We start from the raw sequence: 24,984 nt of genomic DNA on the forward strand, positions 1-24,984 counted from the left end.
TTTGCCGTTGGGTTGTAGATAGGGGTGGTCCAGTGCTCCACACCCCATTCTGTCATCATTTGCTGCCACTTTATTAACGTGAACTGACTCCCGTTGTCTGACAGAATGCACGGTGGATAACCGTAGCGGCTGAATACCTCGTCTTGTAGCAGGCTTCAGGTATTGGAAAGGCCTCATTCCATCTTGTGAAGAGGTCAGTGATTACAAGGAGTCCTGTTTTACCCCGTGGTGTTCTAGGGTAAGGACCCATCAATTCCATGGCTACGACCTCCCATGGGCATTGTGGATGTCTTCCTCATTGGCTGGAATCTGCCTTTCTCTTGCTCGCCTTGGTGCAGCCACAGATGTAGCACTCCTTCACGTAGTCCAAGATGTCTTTCCGCATGTTGACCCAGAAGAATCTTCGTCGGATGGACTGGTATGTCTCTTCGCCTCCTGGATATCCGGCTTCCATGCTGTTGTGGAACTTCTCGAGGATGTCCGTCGTGTGTTGTCTGGGAATCACCACTACTGCAAGTGTATCGGCGAGGTGCGACCTGTACATCAAGAGTCCTTTGTCAACCCGGAAGTTCTTATAGCACATCTTGAATTCCCTCGGGACAAGTCGACTATCGGTGTTCTGTCTCCTAATCCACTGCATCATGGTCCTACAGGGCTTATCTTGTTCCTGTCACTGTTTGATCACTCCCAGATCAAGTTCCTTCTTGATGGTCATAAGGACAAGTTTCTTAGGCTCACTCTCAAATTTTTGTGGTAACTCCCTCTCGACAATGGTGCTTCTAGCTTCAGGTTCCATAGCCGGGTGTCGAGATAAGCTGTCTGCTTCTATGTTCGTCAGTCCTGGGACATGACACACATCAAAATCAAATTCTGCAATTAACAGAGCCCATCCCATCAATTTAGATTTTGAGCCAGAGACTGAGTTCAACCATTTGAGAGTGGCATTATCGGTGTAGAGCTGGAACTTCCTTCCCTCCAAATAGCCTCTGAATTTGCCCATTGCCCGCACCATGGCCAAGGCTTACTTCTCGGCAGTGCAGTAGCATTGTTCAGTGGGGGATAGCTTCCTGCTGGCATACTCGATGATGTCCCTTCCGCTGTCACTCCTCTCCTGGAATAATACTGCTCCTAAGCCGGAGTCGCTGGCGTCCGTCTGCAGGCACATCTACCGTTGAGGGTAAGGATGGGCTAAACTGGGAGCGTTGCATATTGCGGCCTTAATGCCTTCGAATGCTGCATCTTCCTTGCTGGTCCATCAGAACAGGCGGTGGTTATGGAGTAGATCGGTGAGTGGTATAGCCTTCTCTTCAAAGTGTGGCATGAAGCTACTATACCATCCACACAAACCAAGGAACTGAGATATTTGTCACTTGGTCTGTGGGCGTTCAGCTTCTTCGATAGCTCGGTTCTTCTCCGGTTGCCTTTCTAAGCCTTCAGAGGTTAGAACATGGCCAAGATATTCTACACGGGACTGGGCGAAGTGGCACTTCTCCATTTGGCAAGTCAGTCATTAATCTTCAGCCATTCCAGCACTTTCCTCAGACGAACAAGGTGTTCTTGAAACTTCTTGCTGTGAATTAAAATGTCGTCAAGACACACTTGGCAAAAATCTCCAACATATTCTGATAATACTTTATCCATCAGTCGTATAAAGGTGGGAGGAGCATTCTTCAATACAAAGGGCATTACTGCAAACTGGTACAATCCTCCAGGTCTCATGAAAGTGGTCAGTGGTCTAGAACATTCCTCGACCTCCACTTCCCAGTATCTGGAGTTGAGATCCAGCGTGCTGAAAATCCTAGACCCACTTACTTGTTTCAGCGAGTCTTCCAGGTCAGGCATGGGGTAGGCATCACTAACGGTCTTCTCGTTCAGCCTGCGAAAGTCCACACATACTCGATACTCCCCATTCTTCTTCTTCGGTTGGATGATAGGTGAAGCCCAACAGGATGTAAAGGGTTCGATGAGACCTTGCCCTTCCATCTCTTGAATCTTCTGTGTGACGAAGTTGCATTTATCCGGCTTGATTAGTTATGGACGTTGTTTTATAGGTGAGGAAGAGCTACGTTCAATGGTGTGTGTTACCATAGTAGTCCATCCTAGTTTATTGGTGATAACTTCCAGAAAGTCCTTCAGGGTGTGTCTCAGCTCCTCTTCTTCACTCGGTCGAAGATGTGTTAACTGGATATCTCCCAGGTTTACGTCAACTTCCGTATCCTTGTGAGTCCGGAGATTTCCATCGTGCCAGGCGACCCTCAGACATCAGTTTTTCCCAAAAAGACTTCATGAGCTGCATAGTCTAGGATCATCTTGTATTCTACCAGAAAGTCATGACCTAATATGATGTCCGGTATCAGGTTCTGAATCATTGCAACATCAATTACGATAATCATGTTCATGCATTTAGCGGTCAAGTTAGTCTGTCCTTGGATGGAATAGGTTACACCGTTCGCTGCTCCCACTACCCTTTTGAGATGGTGAGACTTCATATGCGGTAGTAATCTGGCAACAGTCCCATTGACAAATGAATGGCTTGCTTGGCTGTCGAGTATGGCTGAAAACATCTCGTTGCCAATCCTTAAGATGATAGCTGGGCAGGGTTGGCCTATTCTACTCACTATCTGACCAATCCCTCTCCTACTGGACCAGGGTTGCTTATCTGTCAGGTCTTGAGGAACATTCCTGTTCCCGGTCGCATCCCCCCTCAATCCAGAATGGGCCGGACATAGTTTTCCGACGTCAAGGCTGGGCACTTGTTCTTCAGGTGTCGCGCACTTCCACACTGGTAACACTTCCTAACTGCGCTGGGCTCTTCCTTATTAGCTTTGCTCTTATGTTCCTCCTCCAGCTGGGCGATGATTCTGTGTAGATCATCAAAGGATCTGGGTTGTGATTTTTTTTTTCAAGTTGCTTTACGTTGCACCGACACAGATAGGTCTTATGGCGATGATGGAACAGGAAAGGGCTAGGAATGGGAAGGAAGCGGCCGTGGCCTTAATTAAGGTACAGCCCCAGCATTTGCCTGGTATGAAAATAGAAAACCATGGAAAACCATCTTCAGGGCTGCCGACAGTGGGGTTCGAACCTACTATCTCCCGATTACTGGATACTGGCTGCACTTAAGCGACTGCAGCTATCGAGTTTGGTTGTGATATTTTTATTAGGGGCCGAAAGGGCCGAAACTTATCATGGAGTAGCTCTGTGATGTCTGGTAAGATCTCGTTTTCGCTCTCTTCCGGATGCAACGCTTGAAGAGTTGGTACTTCTGTAGGACGAAGGCGCTAGCTCTCATGTCAGTGGGTTGTGCCTCAGTCAGTAGCTTCCTTTTCACGGAGTTCTTCACCCCTTCGTAAATAAACCTAGCAAGGAATTCCTCTCTTGAAATCCGTCCAGTTTAGACTTAATCCCTTTAAGTTGTTCCACCAAGTAGCGGCTTACCCCTTTAATTGTGGTGTGATGAGTTGCACAAAGATGTCCTCTGGTATATTAGTCCTTCCCAATAGATTGACCGATCCCTCGACAAAGCTAGTTAGTCGGGTTCTCCTCCAGTCGCCTGTGGAATTCCGGAAGGCTCCCTATAATCACCTTCGGGTTTAGGTGTCCTGTATTGCCGGTTAGGTTTGAGGAGGTTAGAGGTGGGGCGGTATGTCCTGTTTGAGTCAATCTATTTTCTACTGTGTGAAGGATGCTTTCCCTTATATCCTGCACATCTCCCTTGATGGTCGAAATCTGGTTTTCTATACTTCCTTCAACAGTAGAAATACAGCTCCCAAGATTTCCCTCAATGGCAGATATACGGCTATAATTTGCATACAAATTTGTATTTTTTATTTTTCTATTCCACCTTTTTAATACAATTGATTTTGTGTTGTTAGAAGTTCACATTGCTACAACACTACATTAAAAGGGACATTTTTTGCTTGGTTTCAAGCACCCTCAGCCTTTGTAATTTATCTCAAGATTAAGACCTGTCATTGTTAATTTGCTTATAACTAATTTGTACTTAATTATGATTCTAAAAACTAAGTGGTAAAATACATAAACATAGGCATTTGTAAACACATTGGACAATTTAACAATTTAAATGACAGTGCTAAAATTGGGATATTCGTTAATTCTAATAACATTGACGTCCAAAACATAGTAATATATTCACAATAACGAGATTTGGCTAAAAACATGTCAAGTTCTTTGTTTTTTAAAAACAATTGTTAGTTGACTTATTGTATTAAAATTTGAGTCATAAATTCCATTAAAACTCAATAGTGTCTAAAGCTTAAAATCTTAAATGCATCAGAAATATTCTGCTTCATGTGTTGATTTGAGGCATACTTCTGCAATCTATTAGTTGTAGACGGTGAAATGCAACTATTAGTCGTTGCCTCGAACTAGTCTTGATTTGACGAGCAGATTTTACATTGGAAGTAGATCATTTTTATGAGAGCTTAGTCAAAAGGGTCATCAATCTGAGAATCTTGAGGTGTTGATGTTTTCTTTTTACAATATTTAAATGATGGTGCGTCACTTTGACTGCTACACAGTGCCTCGTGGTACTTGTTACATTATGGTGACTGCTTGCTTGCACTGAAATAAAAACACGTATCACTTCAGTTTCCCTGAAGAGTTCATCTGGTTTTATCAACACAGTATTCAAAATATTCTTTCTAGTTGGCTCCATCACTTTCTGATTCAGCTGTCCGTCCCATATTAACTATTTATCATTTGTTGGTGATGATTCCTGTCATTTGCATTAACATCCCAATTAACATTTGGTAAACTGAGGTCATTCATTACAGTCAGGTTCCTTTCTGTGTCCTTTTCCACACAGGTGACTATCTTCTTTGATAAGATTCCACATCAGTGTCTGCACCACCTTTCCAGATCTGTACACTTCAAATACATCAAATTGCCTTTATCTTTAGAAATGAGACTTATACCTAGAATTTTATATTTCTCACTCTTAAAATTTCTGTAGCTTAAAAATTCTTCTTTCACCAGTAACAATACTCCCCCTCTTACCATTTCCATCCTGCCTATATGATAAACACTCTAGTTCTGTGAGAAACTGCTAATAAATTGTACAGCTCCAACATATAATGGATCAATGTTTTAATGAACAAACAAAAGAGTATTTTAATGTGTTTGTCTTTGTATGAACTTTTCAATTTTGAAAGCAATGCAATAGAATCACTTTGCCATTAATTCAAGGATTTTTGGATTGTATGACATCACTTTATTGCTTGTCTTTGCAATGGCAGTTTCACATCTTCTTGATTAATTTCTATAACTAACATGTAAACACATATGAAATGTAGTATCTTCAAAATGTTTAAATATAAACAATTTGTAAAAATGAATTGTTTAATAATGTTATGCTTGGATATTATTTGCAGGCCGAACAAGCCTTTATAGTCACCCTATGCATTTACATGGTTACAACTTTGAGGTGGTGGCAATGGGTGCTTCCAACGACTATGTTTCACTGGAGGAAATCCAAGAAGCAAATGAAAAAGGGCTCATTGAAAAGAAGTTTACTGGAGCTCCTGTGAAAGACACAGTATCTGTTCCAAACAGAGGATATGCTATCATCCGTTTCTGGGCAAACAACCCAGGTAAGTCAACTTTTAAGTATCATACAATTCAATAAAGCTGTTTTCATAACTGTGTCTTATGAGGAGATAAAAACCATTAAGTTCTGTAGTTCAAGTCCAGGCCATAGAAACATTTCTCAGTCTTTCTCGATAGACTTTCCTTGCACACTCTTAACAAAGACAGCAATTGTTCCTTGTATGAGGTCAGAGGACTTCAGGACTCAGATGGCCTTCACTTGAACTGCACTGGTACATATAAGTAAGGGTGATTGTTAAGAAGAGTTATAGGGAGGTACATTCAGGGAAATGGGGTGGACTAGCAAGCAGTGATGAGAGTATGGGCAGCTGAAAGTCAGGAAAGGATGACATAAAGTTGTTAGTGTTAAACAGCAAAAGTACTGTAAAGTAAGGAAGAGAATTAAGTATTATATGTATAAAAGCCAAATACCACTCACTGATCATGAAATCTCCAGATTCAAGAGACCTAAAAAGCTGAAATTAGGAACATAGGTTCATTTTCTGCCCTGGAGGTGCACTAAGAAAGGATTTTACAAAATTCAACTTCTGTCCTAGATTTAAGCCTTTTGCACAGTAGCATAGGCTACTATAGGCAAAAACTGAATTTGTCGTACAAGGACAAGACAAACCTCATTTTAAGTCTTAGGACGCAAAGAACAAATCTCGGTTTCCAATTTTCATACCAGGCAAATGCTGGGGCTGAACCTTAATTAAGGCCACGGCCGCTTCCCTCCCACTCCTAGCCCCTTCCTATCCCATCATCGCCATAAAACCTATGATCAGACGTGCTTCTGCGTGCTGTAGTCTCATTTACAGCAATAAGATCAGATGTGCTTCTGCATCCTATCAGACAGCATTGAACTAACATTTATTCATCATACACATCTTCTTTTCTTCTTTTTTAAATATCTTCCTTCTGCCTTCTATTCTTAATACTTTCCACTTTTCTGACTCATTTTGGTCACAATGCGACGATTGTTCTACCAGGTATTTCTAGAGCTCCTGTATACTGTAGTTCCTGTTTCTCATCACGCTCCATCTCTGTAGCATATCGGTTAGTTTCTTACAAAATTGTACAAAAAGCTATTTTAATCCTCCTAGTCAATACTATATTGTCGTTGCCAGGACAAAACCTCCTATGTGATAATATGTTTGGAGATACGCTGACCCACAGCACATACATTATGAAGAGTGAGAATGTCTTGACAATATTCACACAGTATTGCACTTTAGATGACAGAACCTTATGGACCAAAGTTCTAAGCTAAAATATTCCACATAGGAGGTTTTGTCCCGGCAGCGACAATATATTTTTACGTCCAATGAAGATGAAAGTTCACACATAGATAGACATGTTTCCACTCAGCATTGGGTCATCCTCAGTAAGACATGTATGATGCATTAAAAACATAGGAAACACACCAAATTAAATGTTAGTTAAAAAGTTTTTTAAAAAAGCATGATGAAAGTTAAAAAACTGAAATGTTGATCGTTAAAACAGTCTTGAGCCTGAAGTCTTTCTGTTTCAATGCTTTTTGTTATCCTTTGATGTGGATCAACTGGTATCTGTATAGTACTGTTGGCTTGGTTTTTATGTTCCGACATGGGCTGATGTACATAAGCATTATTGAAGTTGAACCGTCTGATTTTGGTGTTATATGGCCCGCTTGTATCACCCGTGTTTTCTGATTATGGAGTCCAGCTCAGTTGAGAGCATTTGCCTGGTGTGAAAATGCGAAACTATGGAAAACAATCTTCAGGACTGCCGACAGTGGGATCCAAACCCACTATCTCCCAAATGCAAGCTCATAGCTGTGCAACCCTAACCGCACGGCCAACTTGTTCAGTGTTTTTTCTATTCCCTATCTTACTTAATGTACTGTACAGCACTCACTCGTTCATATCCCAGGTGTGGGTTAGTGTCGTACAGCACGTTTGTAACAGCTGGCAATGGTTTCAAGTATTTACTATGATGCCATATACAGAACCATCGTCGAGTACCATGCTTACATGTTCTTTCCCAGCTCATATGTCAACCACTGAAAAATTGTGGCTGCTGGTGAAGTATCATATATTCTTGAATACCACCCGCCACCGAATAAGACCCGCATCCTTATTTTGAAAGAACAAAATTTAAAAAAAAAAGTAAAGTCAAAATTATTTAAAATCTTTACTAACACACATCAAATGATTAAAAAATACAAATAAAAGTAAATAAACATTTCCAAAACAATATCCAACGAGTTCATTCATCATCTTCATCATCAGTACCAACTTCGGAACTTTCATCACCATCACCTTCCCACAAAATGTTGTCATCGCTGCCATCCATAGCATTAGAAATGCTTCATTTCCTGGAGCTCTTCCGTATGAGATCTCCAGGGATACGATTCCATGCCATCAAAATCCACGAACACAGCAGCTGAACTTCCGGATGCTGAATGCGACCAGTTGGTGTCAGTGTGTGATTAACAGCTACCATCCATTCTGTATAGAGCTGTTTCAAGGCTGCTTTAAATGGACGGTTCATGCAGACATCCAGTGGCTGTAGCATAGACGTCATCCCACCCGGAATTACTGCTAGGTCGATTTTCCCATCCTTGATATATTTCTTCACAGCATCTGTTGTGTGGCCGCGGTAACTGTCGAGAACAAGCAAGCTCTTTTGTCCCAATAATGCACCAGGGCGACGTTGCCAGACACACTTTACCCAGTCTTCCACAAGTGAACTGTCCATCCAGCCAGAGTTCTGAGATCTGACGATAACACCTGTGGGTAGATTTTTAGGAAGCGTCTCTTGCTTGAGAACAATGTATGGTGGCAATTTGGTTCCATCGGCGAGAATACACAATATTATTGTACACCGTTGTTTTTCATTACCACCTGTTCTAATGGTAACACTTTTCGCACCCTTAACATTCTCAGTTCTGTCCACTGGCATTTCAAAGTAGACTGGCGTCTGATCTGCATTGCCAATTTGGGAAAGCAAATATACATTTTCCGTCTGCAACCGAATTATGTGATGCTGAAACGACAATAACTTCTCATCTTAGGCACCAGGTAGACGCTGTGAAATTGAGGTACGCCTTCATACGCTCAACCCATTTCTTTTATAAAAATTACAAACCCATCCTCGGTTTGCCTTAAACCCTTCTGATCAAAGTTCCTTTGCAATCTCTAATGGCTTTAGCCGACACATTTCGGTTGACACACTATATCTCATTCCTGCTGTTCTGTCACATATTTATAAAGTTTTTTTTTTTTTTTTCAAATTCTGGAAACTGTACACTCAGTCCATGAAAAGCTCTACGATCACCACTACATGTTAATAGCACATTTTTTTTCTTTCTCCAATTGCAAATACATGACTTGTCAATATCGTATTTCCTACCGGCGGCACGATTTCCAATAAAGGCTTCCCGAACTACTTTCAGTTTCTCACTCGCAGTAAAAGATCGCAAACGCTTTGTGGAATTCATGTTGATAATCCGAGAACATGCGTGAGACTGACGCCAAGCACGAAAGTACCATATACTGCGAGTGGAGAGAGCATTGTTGCTAAGCCGCACCGGCGGTGATGCCCGATTTACACGCATTTGGAAAGATAAATTTCCCAAAATTTTAAATAAGACTCGCACCCAATTTTGGAAGCGATATTTTCGATAAAACAGTGCGGGTGGTATTCGAAATTACACGGTATACTCTTACCATCTGGTGGTGTATCAGGAAGATAATGTGCTAATATAGCCTGAAGAACATGTTGAGGGAAGGATTATATTATGTTTAAAGTGTTCTGGTCCCATGATGTATGAATAATCGCATCTTGAAATACTCGTACCTCAATATGTCCCTCCTCATAAACAACCACCCGCTATCATTAGCCCTGTCCTTATACCACTTAATGTAATCAGCCCTGCAAATTTTTTTATCCAGTGCTCTGTCAATGACAAAATCAACAATTAATTTTCTTTCACTGATTATCATCTTTTTTCCTAAAAACAAGTGTATTTCTGTTGTGCCTGATGGTGATCTAAATTCTCCCTCTGACACAAAAAATGGTTCAAAAGGACCATCATCTAATGAAAACCAAAGAGAAAATAAGTGATGCACTAGATTCACTGATAGCATTAAGGTAAAAATCATAAGGACTCTACACAAAAATAATTACTAAAAGAAAACCTGATGTTATTAGGGAGGCTCCAGGAAATACACAAAGAAAAATCCTGAAGTCATTCCATAAGCTGTTAGGAGATACAATGAAAGTAAATGACTGATCCCATGGAAAACAAGATCTCTATTGGGATTGAAGCATGACTGCAATACAGATTACAGTAATGAGATGGTTGTTGCTATTGGCCAGAAAGTCGATTGCAAGTGGTGTCACGCAAAAAAAAAAAAAAAAAAAAAAAAAAAAAACAGGAAATAAGAAAGGCCCGGTTTGTGTTGTAGAAAGAAAGGTACATCTTCCTCGTATTGAAAAGTCTCATCCTCTACACAACCTCGTTACTAATGATCATCCTGAGTCTGAATATTGTTTTGAGAAACATTAGGAAGTATAATGGATGTTTTCAAATGACGTCCTTTGGAACTAAGAAGGCACATGAGGGAAATTTTCCACCAACTTCTAAAGTTCAAGATCAAGTTTACTTCAGAATAAGAAGTTTGTTACCTTCATCAAAAGAAAAACACTCATTTTTGAAATATATTTTGTTAGCACTGGTGAAAAAGAGTTAGAAATTTGGTCCACTAATATCTTCACTGTTGTAAAGTCTTGGTTAATTTTAAAATTTCAACAGCTTATGCATAATCACAGTCCTTACGTACAAAATTTTAAAACAGCATTGGAGAATGCCCCAGAAGGTCAAGAGTTTAAAGTTGTGATCCATCTGGACTGACAACTATCAGCTGAACATAGGGGTTGATATGATGCACCTCTAATGAGCGAAGTGGCTTTGTTTATTGTAGGACAGGAGTTTGAAAACGAGGACTTTGTTCTTCACAGCAGAGACACAAAGTTGGTGCGGATGAGTGAAACTCCCTGTGCTTTAGTACCCTCTTATGTTCTGTCATGGAGAAGATGAGCATTGGAAGGATAGGGTCAAGAAAACTAACCTTACTCCAGGGCAGTCTCCTTAATCAGTATTTAATGTAAACTCCCCCACTGGATCGTGACTTCAACATCAACCTTGGACAACATAATTTGAATGGCAGTAGGCAAGGGGATCTGTATTTATAATGACAGCAATGCAACTCAGCTGCGACTGGCCTTTATAGTAAAAACTGCCCATATCTTATTGTGACTGGCAGTAGACAAGGAGACCTGCCGTTATGATCTAAACTCCCAAAGTCGACCGTGACTGGCAGTAGGAAATGGGATCTGCCTTTGTAATGAAAATTCCCCAACTCGGACTTTATGTGAGAAATGACATATGGGGATCTCCCTATGGTGTTTCCTGGGTAACGCTAAGAGTAATGCGAACTAATTAAATCTTACTCACAACGTGTATAGCATTTTACCTAGAATAGAATTCTGTAATGAAGCATGGGTACATAAGCTAGTTTAATGTGTATATATATTTTCCAGACATTGTAACAGGAGTTGGATCATGGCAGAGAAGTAATTTTATGGATGATAGAGACAGGATAGGAAACATGATTGGCAGTCACATGAATTTTAGGGAAAATTGAAAGGTATGTATAGGTACTCTAAGGCAGAAACAGGTTCCAGGAAGGACATTCCTATATCCATAATCATGAGATAAAAATTTATAACTTACAAAATAGGTTACGTATGAGTGAGAAACATGAAATTCTAGGTGTAAGGCTCATCTGTAAAGATAATAGGCAACTTGATGTTTTTGAGATGTACAAACTTGGGAAGTAGAGTGCTGACACTGATGCAGAATTTCTTGATAAAAAATAATCAGCTATGTCAAGAATAACACGGAAAGGAATGTTATTGTAGTGGGTGATCTCAGTTTACCAAAATTATCAAATCAAACACTATATGTGATGATCTGATGATTAATGATACTAAACATTCTAAGCAACAAACTAGAACAGGAGTACCACAGGGCTCATTACTAAGTTCTATTCTATTTCTGATGAATATTAATGATATACAATCTTTAACACTAAAGGAAAAATGTAAATTATTTGCCGATGATATCTTAATAAATTATAAAGGACTAAGCGAAACACAAATTATGGAGAATTGTGACTTGAACAAGTTATCAGACTGGGCTTTATCTCAAAAATTGATCAAAAATATGAGTAAAACAAAATATTTACAAATGATCAAAAATGTGAGTAAAACAAAATACTTAATCTTACATAAAACAGCCCGTAAGATCACAACAACTAACACTGTTACCCTACACAGTCAAGTAATAGAGAGAATCAACTGAGCTGTGTATCTTGGTATACTATTAGACTCAACACTTTCCTGGAAAAGCATATTGATTATGTAATGAGCAAAATTACCCCTCTGATAGGAATAATGGAGCCAGTAATATCTCTCACAACAATTGACGTGTATATGTTATGCAATGATACACCCACATCTAACATACAAAAGCTTCATTTGGGGAAGATGTAGGAAAGATTATATTAATAATTTGGAAATCCTACTAAAATAAGCCATCAAAATCATGTATGGATTCCCCTTCCTCAAACTGTCACATGAAGTTTTTTCAGAGTCAAATATTCTGCCATTCCATAAGCAAATTGCATGTTTATCATTAGGCTTTATGTATAATCTAGACAGGAAATTAACCCACTCTGCTGCTAACTTCTCCTATTTTAGTGAAATTCATAGATATGAAACTAGAGGATCATTAAGGATATATCCCTCTCACTCCAACTTAGTAAAGTATGGAGTGAAAGGCATGGAATCATCAATGTTTAGAGAATATAATGTATTGCCTCCTGTTATAAGGGATTGTAAATCGGTTAAATGTTTTAAGAAAAAACTGAAGGAATATTACTACTATACAGATCTTAATATAACCTCTAAATAACTTACTTTAATTGATACATTGTCCATATTTAATATCTTATAGCCATGCAATATCTGAATATACTTCTGAGAAACTATGATGCTAACATGTTAAAAAAATCTCTTAGTTTCCAAAAATGTACAGTACTTCTCACTTTACGGACAAAGGCTATACATACATATCCCACGTTGTTCCATCTTAAGTGATGGGTCGGCAAACGAGGCTTCTCTACCAGTTGCGGTCTCTGAACTTCTCTCCTTCTTCGATGCTTTCCAAAGTATGTCCTCTCTGTTGAATGTCAATCTTCACCATGTCCTTGTACCTGAGTCTTGGTCGCCCTCTTGGTCTTTTGTCTTCAAGTTTTAGATCGTACATATTTTTTGGTAATCTGTTATCACCCATATGTCCATACCATCTCAATCGCTGCACTGTTATTTTGTCCTGCAGTCTCACAACTTGAGCCTGCTTGCGGATTTCCTCATTATGGACTCTGTCCCTCCGTGTTTTGCCGATCATGCTACGGACAAATTTCATTTCTGCTGCCTGGATTCTACTAACATCTTTGTTTCTCATGGTCCATGTTTCGCAACCATAGGTCAGGATTGGTACATAATAGGTTTCATATATGACTCTCTTACATTTTGTTGGTATTTTCTTGTTCCATATTATCTCTTTAACTATTTTGTAAAAGTTGCTACCTGCCTGAATTCTGTGGGAAATTTCCTTGTCTATAGAACCAGTATCAGAGATAACACTTCCAAGATATTTGAATTGATGGTTCATCTGTAGCTGTTTCCCCTCCATTTCAATGTGTCCCATTGGTTGTCCGTATCTCTTCGTGACCATAACCTCACTTTTCTGTTGGCTGAAAATGAGTCCATATTCTTTAGCAGATTCTGTCCAGGAGTTTATTTGTCCTTGAAGATCTTCTTTAGAGTCTCCCTACAAGCATATATCATCCACGAACAATATAACTTTCATTTTCTTACCTCCAATGGTTTGGTGAACTTTTCTCTGAATCTCGTTCATCACAGTGATGAAAAGAAGGGGAGACAGAACACCACCCTGTCTTAACCCAGATTTTATATCAAAGGTTTCAGTCATTCCTACAGATGTTTTGACTTTACTTCGGGTATCTTCATACAAATTCTTGATCCGGTGTATCATGTCATCCTGTATTCCAATTTTCTTCAGTGTTTCCCACACCTTCTCTCTGTTTACTGCATTAAATGCTTTCTTGATATGTATGTACGCTACTGTCCCTATCACGGGCCATAGGCTCATGGGATCTTTTGTCACATATAAGTAAGTAAGTAAATAAATAAATAAATAAATAAATAAATAAATAAATAAATAAATAAATGTAATGCAAATGACAGCATTCATAACCAACAAATGGTAAATAAAGTTAATCTGGAAATAACAAATGAATCAAAAGTGATGAAACCAACTAGAAGGAGCAATATCCTAGACATGGTGCTGATAAATTCCAATTTTCTCAACAGATAGAGAAACTGAAAGGCTGGATGGTATAAGTAATTACGAAGCTGTTCTTGCCATAGTTAAAAATAAATACAATAGAAAGGAACTTGCAAGTAGGAATATTAGACAATACCGTATGGTGACCATGATCGTTAAGGCGCTGAAGTCTAAACGGTCTGACACCGAGGTTAGCCGGTTTGAGTCCCGTTGGTCGAAAAAAAAATTTCACCATCAGAATGTTGGCCATCAGGGTAGGGGAGGTGGTGGTATACAATTTCTAATCACTAGAGTGCATGCCAAATCCTGGATTAAATTCCAAACCTCTCCACAGTACTCATATGGAGTGAGCGCATATGACGCTGTTGATGGTAATTCGCCCGTCGGATGGCGACATTAAGCCTTGAGCAGATCCCTTGGTGCTATTCGACAGGAGTAGGCCATGTGTCGGCACCAGGTTTCACCCTCTCCCTACTATCATATATCACGTCATTCATTTCATCTCAGTAACTCCTCTGACAAGATTGACGTCAGGAAGGGCATCTGATCATAAAAACCCGCCATGACAGATTCATCTCACCTCTTACCCGAGCCTGTAGGGAAACGGGACAAAGGTTGGACAAAACAAACAAAACCGTATGGTTGATAAGAGAAGCAGGGAGAAGTTTTATAAAAGTAATTATGATTATGGTGAATAGAAATGTAAACTGCCTATGGGATGGGTTTAAAGCAATTGTTGAGGAATATGAAAACAGGTTTGTACTTTAAAGATGGTAAAGAATGGGAAAGACCCAGTATATTATAACAGAGAAATAAAGAGGTTAAGGAGGTGCAGCTTAGAAAGAAATAGGAATGGTTGTGGAAATAAAGAGAGATTGTAGGAACTTACTAGGAAATTGAATTTAGCAAAAAAATCAGCTAAGAATAACATGATAGCAAACATGATTAGCAGTCACATGAATTTTAGGGGAAAGTGGAAGCTATGTAGAGGTACTGTAAGGCAGAAAAAGGTTCGAGGAAGGACATTCCAGGGATCATTAATGAATAAGTAGGGTGTACGTAAATGTGAGGACTCTGAGAAGGCAAAAGTATTTAGTCAGTAGTGTGTTAAGATAGTTGGATAAAAGGATAATGTCCAGGTAGAGGAGGAAACTATTACTGGCAAAGTAACGTACTTAAATTTACCTATGATAATAAAGACATTTACAACAAGATACAAAAGTTGAAAGCTAGCAGTAGCTGGGTTTGATAACATTTCTGGGGATATACTAAAGGCAATGGGTTGGGATGTAACACCATATTGAAATACTTGATTACTGTCTTCTATCAAGCTGGTTAATAATTTTGTAATGCAACACATGTCAAGCTGACTGGCCTGTAATTATCCATTTTATTTATATCATACTTTGTTTGTACACTCGGGCCAATATAACAATTTTCCATTCTTTTGGTATAGCTCCTTCATGCAAACAGAAAATTGTTATCCAGCTTCCTTCTTTTTCTAAGGAGCTTTGTTATTGTGAGCCTCAACAATTGGCTGGAGCTACTGTTTTACTAGCAGTTGGCCCCACCCACTTTGTTGCTGCTGCCCACTGGCACTGTAGTTTTCTATCAGCCCCCAACACTCTTGCCCTTCGTTGTTACATTAACTCATATTCAGGAAGGCACAAGAGAGTTTATCAAAAACTTCCTAGTTAATCATAATAATGAGAATAATAATCATATGGTCACAGCTACCATATGCAAGCATTTTTATTGGATGCTACTGTTGACTGTGATTATGTTATTTGGTATATTAAAATATATAACCTTCATGTATTCACACAAAGTAAACTCATTTAATAGCATTGGGTATCGTAAGTACAACGAATTTTCATCCTAAAATAAAGTAGAGGCATGATGAGTATGAGATATTTGCTAATTAGCTAAATCTTCTTCTTCTTCTTCTTTTTACAATTTCCTTTACGTCACATCGACACAGATAGGTCTTATGGCGACGATGGGATAGGAAAAGGCTAGGAATGGGAAGGATGTGGCCGTGGCCTTAATTAACATGTAAAAAATGGGAAAACCATATTCAGGGCTGCCGACAGTGGGGTTCGAACCCACTATCTTCCGAACGCAAGCTCGCAGCTGCGCGACCCTAACCGCACGGCCACTTGCTCGGTATTACTGTAGCTAAATCAGTTCACAGAGTGTGCATATGTGACACACATGTAGCATACTGGGCGTTGAAAGGTTTCCATGGATGGTACAGGCACAGTTTATGGTTAAGCACAAACATTGAGTTCAAGGGGAAATGGATAAGAAGTTCTTTCCAAATAACAAAGTAATGTATTAGCAAAATATAAAATAGCACAATTCTTATAGAACTTTACAAAGTTCAGGTACCAGTACAGAAGTCTTACAATAGTAAACAAGACTAAGTGAGAGACAACCTTTCCCTCCCCTGCCCATTGACTTTCTTTTTAAAGGAAAATTAAAAATTATTTGTTTACACACCTACTTAAAGCAGGATTATCTAAAATGAGAAAATATTAACAATGAGAACCTTAAGAAGGACTGTTCCTAGATCACTTACAATCCCAGGAATAATAAATAATTGTGAAGAAGACAGTAGCTAAACTTTTACAAGCCATGGTAAGTTACTTAATTACTATCCATGTATTTAGGATAATATTACAATAGAGGGGAAACATAATTTTGATAAACCAATAGGGACATTAACCATCTATATGATAGAAGAAAAGGGAAATAAATTACAAGATAGGTACAGAAAGAAAGGTAATTGAACGAAGGGCTCACGAGAACATAAGTCGCCCGAGGAGAAAGGATTTTTATAGATATCAAGGATCCAAGTTAGATTAATCTTAACAGTAAAAAGAACAATAAATATCCAAAATTAAACACAACACATCACATGTCAAATTCCACAGCTAAGTGAATTTTAAAGAATGTTATAAAAGTCTTACGTGTCCAGCACATGCAAATTAAACCCTGTCGTTCCAATATATATTGAGGTGAGACATGAGAGAAAAGCTTGGCCAGAGAGAGGGTGTTGCCCTTTAGGTGGCCTGCCCTATCCCATCAGGGTGGGAAATAAAAGCTTTATAATTATAATAAAGAAAAGGGAAGACCAAAGGTGGAGTGCACAATACTTATTTAAGAAAAGTTATCTTTGACTCACCAAAAGAACAAAGAAAGCTCCACAGTCAAATTTCCCAAAGTAACAGGGAGTTTTAACATGGTGAGTGCCACCCTCCAGCCAGCATCGATAATGATTGCAGACTGCTTGTCGATTGGAAAGGAGGGTCCATTCATATTGAATTTCATAGAAATATAGAAAACACACGATGAGGGTGTAAACAGTTTTGAACACACTAGATTGCTGTGATGTTAATCAATGACATAGAAGGTTGAATCATAGGATAGCAATGAGTCCAGTCTGTGAATAGCATAGGCAATGGATAGTCATGTTGCAATTTGACGAAGGTCCATGAAGCTGAAGTACAGCAGATTAAAAAGGTAAGATGCAATCATTACATGACTTAACCAACAAACGTTTAGTAATTCAATAATAATAATAATAATAATAATAATAATAATAATAATAATAATAATAATAATAATAATAATAATAATAATAATGTTATTGGTTTCATGTTTCAATAACTTCTTTTATGATTTTTGGAGATGCTGAGGTGCCAGAATTTTTTCCCACAGGAGTTTTTTTATGTGCTGGTTACTCTACTGACATGATGATGGAATAGTGGAGCACCTGAAGTACTATCAGTCACAGGAATTAACTACACATAATTAAAATCCCATGACTGGACCAGGATTCGAACTAGGAACTTCATATTTCGAAGTCCACAATGCTGACTATTCAGTTACAGAGTCGGACACTAAAGACATGCTATAATGAGGCACATAAGATAAGGAAGAGGTGTGTGGTAGTTTGCCATTGCTTTTTAAATCTTGGAAGACAGGCTATTGTAGCACCACAGCTTCCACAGGTACTGAATGTCATAATTCAGAACCATCAATAGTTCATCTGTTTCCATACTAACACAGCCATGAATAAGATTGATACATGAGTACATTATTTAGTCATTTTCAACTGACAAAGGAAAAAATATATGCATCCATCAGTAAATGAGAACAGTAGGAATGTTAGCTTATTTCCTTGAATGTCATGACTAAAGCCTGGAAGTTCAGGCATTTATTTTTGCTAAAATAGGTAGGCAAATAAGCACTTAACATTTAGGAAATAGGCAATAAATTAATTAAAATAGGCATTTATGACAAATTTGGGCACTAAGATAATAAAGATACTTTATGTAAGCTATTCAATACACACCTTTTACATGCCAGTAAATCTACCGACATGAGGCTGACATACTTAGTACTCAATCTTACATCCCCTTGTGGGTGGAAATGATTGAATCATGTCAATGGCATCCCCTCTCTGTCGTAAGAGGAGGAAACTAAAAGGGGGACCAAGGTCACTCAACCTGGGAGTGTGGGTTGGTGACCATGCTTCCCCAAGCTGAATCTGGTGTTGTTTCCACTTACTTGTGTCAGGTTCCTAACTCTTACTTTTCCTGTCTGATCTCCCTTGGTCAACTCTTGTCCTTTTCTGAACCCGATAGTATTAGATTTGCTAGGCATAGGGAGTCTTTCACATTCGGTCCTTTCCCTTTTTATTTTTGCCAATACCTTCATTTTCTGAAGTATCGGACCTCTTCCATTTTCCTTCTCATTAGTGTTAATAGAGGGTGGTTACCAAGTTGTTCTTCCTCTTAAGAAAATAATTACCACCAGAATTTAATTTTACATAGCAAGGAAGGGACCTGGCAACTTTCTTGACCATTTAGATTGTGGACTTTACAGTAGAGATTTGTATATAATATGAAAATATTGTTTATGGAAATGTTATTTTTTTTTATTAAGTTAAAATGAAATCTTGTCTGTATTATTAATACAGTGCATTGGAATGATGTATTTTTTCTTTCCATTGATTCAATTTAACACATTAATAACAGCAGAAAATATCCACAACAACTTAAAAAAGGTAAAAGAAGGCATCAAGCTAAATAGGCTATGGAAGCTAAAATAGGCAAAAGAGGCTAAATAATAACTCATTCTACCATTCCCAAACATACTAAAACATGTTTGTCTCTATGTGACTCTTCGATATATACACTCAGATTAAAAAAGGCATTTTGTCTAACTTCCGGGCTCTATTCATGATATTTCTATTTATATGCAAGATCAAGGAATGAAATTGTAAGTATATAGTGATTTTTTTATTTTACAGGATACTGGATCTTCCACTGCCATATCTCTAACCATGCTGAATTGGGCATGGCAACCGTCTTGAAAGTTGGTGACCATAGTGAAATGGTACCTGTTCCAAGGAATTTCCCTCAGTGTGGGGACTGGAAGCTTGACAGCTAAAGAAACAATATTTTATGATGCATATTTATGTTTTACTTATAATTATTGTGATGCCTAGGCTATCTATGACAGCTGATGGTGGAACTGTTGAGGATCAAACTGGCCTTCAGTCTGGATACTCAACATACCATATTTATTATATTTATGTGTATTTGATCTGTTTTTTAGTTGGATGACTCATTTTGGTCTTAGGCAGGAAATGCTTTTGTCCATAAAATGGTCCCATACTTAACAGTAATACTGTATAGTTACATGCACTGTGCGAAAATGTGTTGTTTTGTAATACTATGTTGAAAAGGAGAATAAATTGTCTATTAAAACATAATCAAAGTATGTATTTTGTTTAGCATCTTGAAAGATATTTCCAGCTTCCTCTCAAAATTAATGATTATTATTTACAAATGCATGGTAAATAAAGGAATGAATTATGTTTGAAAGTAAATAATATACAGTATTCAATATATGTAACAGAAGACCATTGTATATTTACCAGTTTTAAGAGTCCTACAAAGTATGAATCTGCATTTGTATCATAATCCTTCTAATGATATAATAAAGTATCAGCATCATTACTTTCCTTGATCAACTAATCTTTTATTAGACTGTGGATCATGTATATCTATCTTATTTAATTCCAACACTTGTACATTTGACCATCATTGTAGGTCATGCACAATCTGTTTTTATTTTTTCTGTTTTCCTTCTTCTTTTCCGTAAGTGTTCCCTTCAGTCTTTTCCTTCAACTTTCAATTGACTTTAGAATGTAACAAGTATAAAATCTCACTAAGATGATATTTTATATACTTGGATTTAGATTTAATGTAAAATTCCTTGCCAATGGATAAGCTGAAAATACACATCTGACCACCAAGAACCTCTGATGAGGGTGGGCAGTGTCTGTATGTTAAATAATCAGTGTGCTAAGAGTGGCATGTGAGTTGGTATTAGGGACAGAATAAACTCTGATCCCCAGAGCTACAGGAAAGAAACCCTATACAGTAGTTAAATTTCACACCTCGGCCAGTGACCAAACCCAGAAGCCAGTGGTCTGAAGGCCAGAACGCTAAACTAGTCATAGATTCAGACAACATATAACACTGAAATTTCAGGTTCATGAAGAGGGTAGTGGGAGAAGAAGTTATGCTCAGTTTATGAGCTTATATTATTATTAATTTATTTATTTACTTATTTAACTTATTTACATTTTATGGCCTTCATTGGACTATTTTAGTAAATTTTATATAAAAGATTTTTCAGTTTTCTGTCAGCCCAGTACTTCTTCATTCTCTCGGATCTTAACTTTCTTTTTTCATCTGAAATCACCCATCCCATTGTCTATTGGTTGATCTTGGTTTGCTTGTTTGTGAGTTTCTGTTTTGTTTTGTTTGTCTGTTTTGTTTTAAAAACCCTTTATTGTAATTTATAGTTCCCTCATATCTTTCTTGATTTCTTTAATCCATCTAATAAGCCAACGGCCGTAGCTATGTTGAAACACCGGATCCCATCAGAAGTTAACTAAGGAAGGATTTTTGGGTATTCCATCGCTGAGGGGGTGAAAAGGGGGGTGAATTTTTAAAATGAGGATATCCATATCTCAAAAAAACTTTAAAATTTACAGACGTAAATGCTGGTATTTGGAATCTCCTTTAAAAATAAAGAAACACATACCTTTTTGTTTTCAGAAAAGCCCATTAAGGGCAATGAAAAAAGGGGGAAAAGGGGTTGAACACCTTTTATGAGGAGACTTATATCTCAAAAACTGAAGATGTTACAGACATGAAAATTGGTATTTGGAATCTCCTTTGAAAACAAAGAAATACGTATTATTGTGGTTTTGGATAATCTGATGAATAGGGGGTGAACAGGAGTGACAAACAGGGAGTTTTTTAAAAGATTATATCTGTAAATTTCTCAGGCACATAACATATTACAGATTTGAAAACTGGTATTTGGAATTTCCTCTAAAAGTAAAGAAACATACATTTTGTTTTAGAAAATTCACTCAAGGGGAACTGAAAAAGGCTGTGAATTTTTAAAATTAGCATATCTACAGTATATCTCAAAAACTTAACATGTTGCAGACGTGAAAATTGGTATTTGAAATCTCCTTTAAAAATAAGGAAACACATACTCTTTTGTTTTCGGAAGAAACCCTTAACGGCGAAAGGGAGGGGGGTGAAATATTTGAAAAATTAGTTGAATTATTTGTATGAGAATATATATACCAAAATAATCTAAAGATGTTACAAACGTTTAAACTGATATTTAGAATCTCCTTTAAAAATATTTTTTTTTTTTGCTAAGGGCTTTACGTCGCACCGACACAGATAGGTCTTATGGCGATGATGGGATAGGAAAGGCCTAGGAGTTGGAAGGAAGCAGCCGTGGCCTTAATGAAGGTACAGCCCCAGCATTTGCCTGGTGTGAAAATGGGAAACCATGGAAAACCATCTTCAGGGCTGCCGATAGTGGGATTCAAACCTACTATCTCCCGGATGCAAGCTCACAGCCGCGCGCCTCTACGCGCACGGCCAACTCGCCCGGTTTTAAAAATAACGAAACATGCATTTGGTAAGGGGGGATGAAAACGGAGATGAATTCCTTTTACGAGGATACATATATCTCAAAAACCGAAGATGTTACAGTCATGATAATTCGTATTTGGAAGCTCTTTTAGAGAAATGGGTACTGTTTGTTTTTAGAAAATTCACTTAATTGGGCAGTGTGAAAGGAAGTGGAAAAAAAAAGAATTATTTTTCTGGAGAAACTTATATCTCAAAACTGAAGGTTACAGATGTGGAAATTGGTATATGGAATCTTTAAAAGTAAAGAAACATGCATTTTTTGGGTGGGGGGGAAACCAACTTAACGGGCAGGGGTGGAGTGGAGTGAAAAAGGTGCTGTATTCTTTTCATGAGGATACTTATATCTCAAAAACTGAAGATGTTACAGACAGGAAAATTTGTATTTGGAATTTTCTTTCAAAGTAAAGAAACCTGTAATCTTTTGTCTTTGGAAAATCCACTTAAGGGAGTAAATTAATTGCAAAATTACTTGAATTCTTTGTATGAGGATACTTATATCTCAACAACTAAAGATGTTACAGATGTGAAAATTATTATTTAGAATCTCCTTTAAATAAAGAAACATGCATTTTTGTTTGTGGAAAATACACTTAGATGGGGGTGGGAGAGGGGGTGGGGGAAGGACCGATCAAGGGGTTGAATTCTTTTTTGGATACTTACGTATATCTCAAAAACTGAAGATGTTACAGATGTGGAATCTCCTTTAAAAATAAAGAAACATGTATTTTTTTTCGACTAGGGAGAAGACTGTTTCTCATATGTACAATTCAGTGTCGCATGGACGTCTTAGCCCCAAAAGCTAATACCACAAACATGGTTTACAAAGAATTTCTGGGGTTAATGGAACTCAGTTTTTAGGTGACTTATTATACTTTAGGAATTTTCAGATAATGTCTTAGTACAATGCGAGGAATGATTACTTTGATAAAATTATGAAATCCATGCGAGCCAAGCCGTGGGTGATTGCTAGCTTTTTTATAAATCTTCTGATGATGCTGTTTTCTGGTGTCCTGAGTAAATTTCCAAAGAATGAGATATATTTATTTTTATTTGTACTCATTTTCGTTTCCATTTCCTTGTAGACTGTTTCATTAGGAGATAAACTCAAGTGTCCATTTACTAGGTAGTTTTTGTTGATTATTTTCCTTTCAAGTCTGAATGTTCTGTATATTAATGCAATGTTGGTTGTTTAGAAAATGGTTTCACTTGAGTATATTATTTCTGGTTGTGTAAGTGTTTTATAGTGTTTTAATTTTGTGGCTATTGAGAGGCCAAAATGAATCAAATTGATAGAACTCACTTTAACCAACACAAAATTTAAAGTCAATTTCAGAGAGTAAATTTCTGAGTCAGTCCTCATAAAAACAGGTTTACAACAGGGAGATTGCCTGTCACCACAACTGTTCAACTCTGCCTTGGAATATAAAATGAGAATGGTACAAACACATTAAAATTGGAAGATCCAAGAACAACATAATTTTAAACTGCCTGGGATTCACTGATGGCCTTGGTCTCCTGTCCAACAACGTTCAGGAAACCCAACAACAAGTTAAATCACTACAGGAAATAGAGCAAGAAATCAGCCTCAAAAATTCTTTGGAAAAGCAGAAATCATGTTAACTGACCCACCACTTGTAAATAAAATCACAATTGCTGAACAGACAATCAAAATCTTTGACAAATTTAAATATTTAGGAGAAATAATATATAATCTCAACAAAAGGCAGACATGGCATAAGAAAATTAGTAAACTGACCAGAGCACCATATATGTATCACAAAGAACACATATCCTGTCCCATCATCGTCGTAAGACCTATCTGTGTCAGTGCGATGTAAAGCAAAAGAAAAAAAAAAATTGTGTGAACTTTTCCCTGATATTTTTGAGGTTGATGGCATTTTCTTCTGTTTCCTTGATTTAAAATTTTAACCATGCCTGATGTCTTTCTTCATGAATTTTATCACATTCTGATGTTCATCAGGCACATCTTTTACAAGGGTTTAAAGGGGCTAGCTACATTATTAGCTTCTTGTCTGAGAAATAGTATCAGTTTTGTAAAATCATCAATTAATTTTATGCTTCATTTAGTTTCTTGATATTTGTTATTTCTGATTAATTTGTTGTGGGTCATAATTCCTTTTTTCTATTTGTTGGATTTCTGTTTCTTCTTCTTTAGAAGTGTGAATTTAATTTTTGATTTTGACTATATAGTTGTCTGAACCAGTGTATTCCTCTTAATACTTTAATGTTGTAGATATCTCTGTGAGAGGATTTGTTCATGCATATGTGATCCAGCTGCCATTCCCCATTTCTCCAATCAGAATTATTATTCAATGTCCCCACAAGATTATAATGAATTTAAAAATTATACATACTTTTTTTACAAGTTGCTTTATGTCACACCGACACAGATAGGTCTTATGGTGACGATGAGAAACAAAAGGGCTAGAAGTGGGAAGGAAGCGGTCATGGCCTTCATTAAGGTACAGCCCCAACCAGCATTTGCTTGGTGTGAAAATGGAAAACCACAGAAAACCATATTCAGAGCTGCCGAGAGTGGTATTGAAACCCACTATCTTCTGATTGCAAACTCACAGCAGCATGCTCCTGACCGCACGGCCAACTCACTCGGTTTAAAAATAAATAGATTCTATAATTGATTTTCAAGCAATATCACCAAGAATTGCAACTCAGACCTTTAAAACAACAAACAAAATTGATCTATATATATAAAATAGCTTGTCCTGACTGACTGACTGACTGACTGACTGACTGACTGACTGACTGATTCATCATCGCCGAGCCAAAACTACTGGACATAAAGAAATGAAATTTTGGGGATATATTCATATT

General features: G+C 37.7%; 1 protein-coding gene across 1 annotated transcript in view; it reads left to right on the forward strand.

The window, feature by feature from the left end:
• Positions 1 to 19,876, forward strand: part of LOC136858629 (uncharacterized) — a 71,298-nt gene extending 51,422 nt beyond the window's left edge. The window contains exons 10-11 of the mRNA XM_067138330.2: positions 5,394 to 5,612; positions 19,407 to 19,876. Coding sequence (XP_066994431.1) covers positions 5,394 to 5,612; positions 19,407 to 19,546 — 359 coding nt within the window. The 3' untranslated portion in view covers positions 19,547 to 19,876. The remainder of the gene's footprint in view (positions 1 to 5,393; positions 5,613 to 19,406) is intronic.
• Positions 19,877 to 24,984: the final 5,108 nt, after the last annotated feature.

Source organism: Anabrus simplex, chromosome 1, assembly GCF_040414725.1.
Source record: "Anabrus simplex isolate iqAnaSimp1 chromosome 1, ASM4041472v1, whole genome shotgun sequence".
Taxonomy (NCBI): Eukaryota; Metazoa; Arthropoda; class Insecta; order Orthoptera; family Tettigoniidae; genus Anabrus; species Anabrus simplex.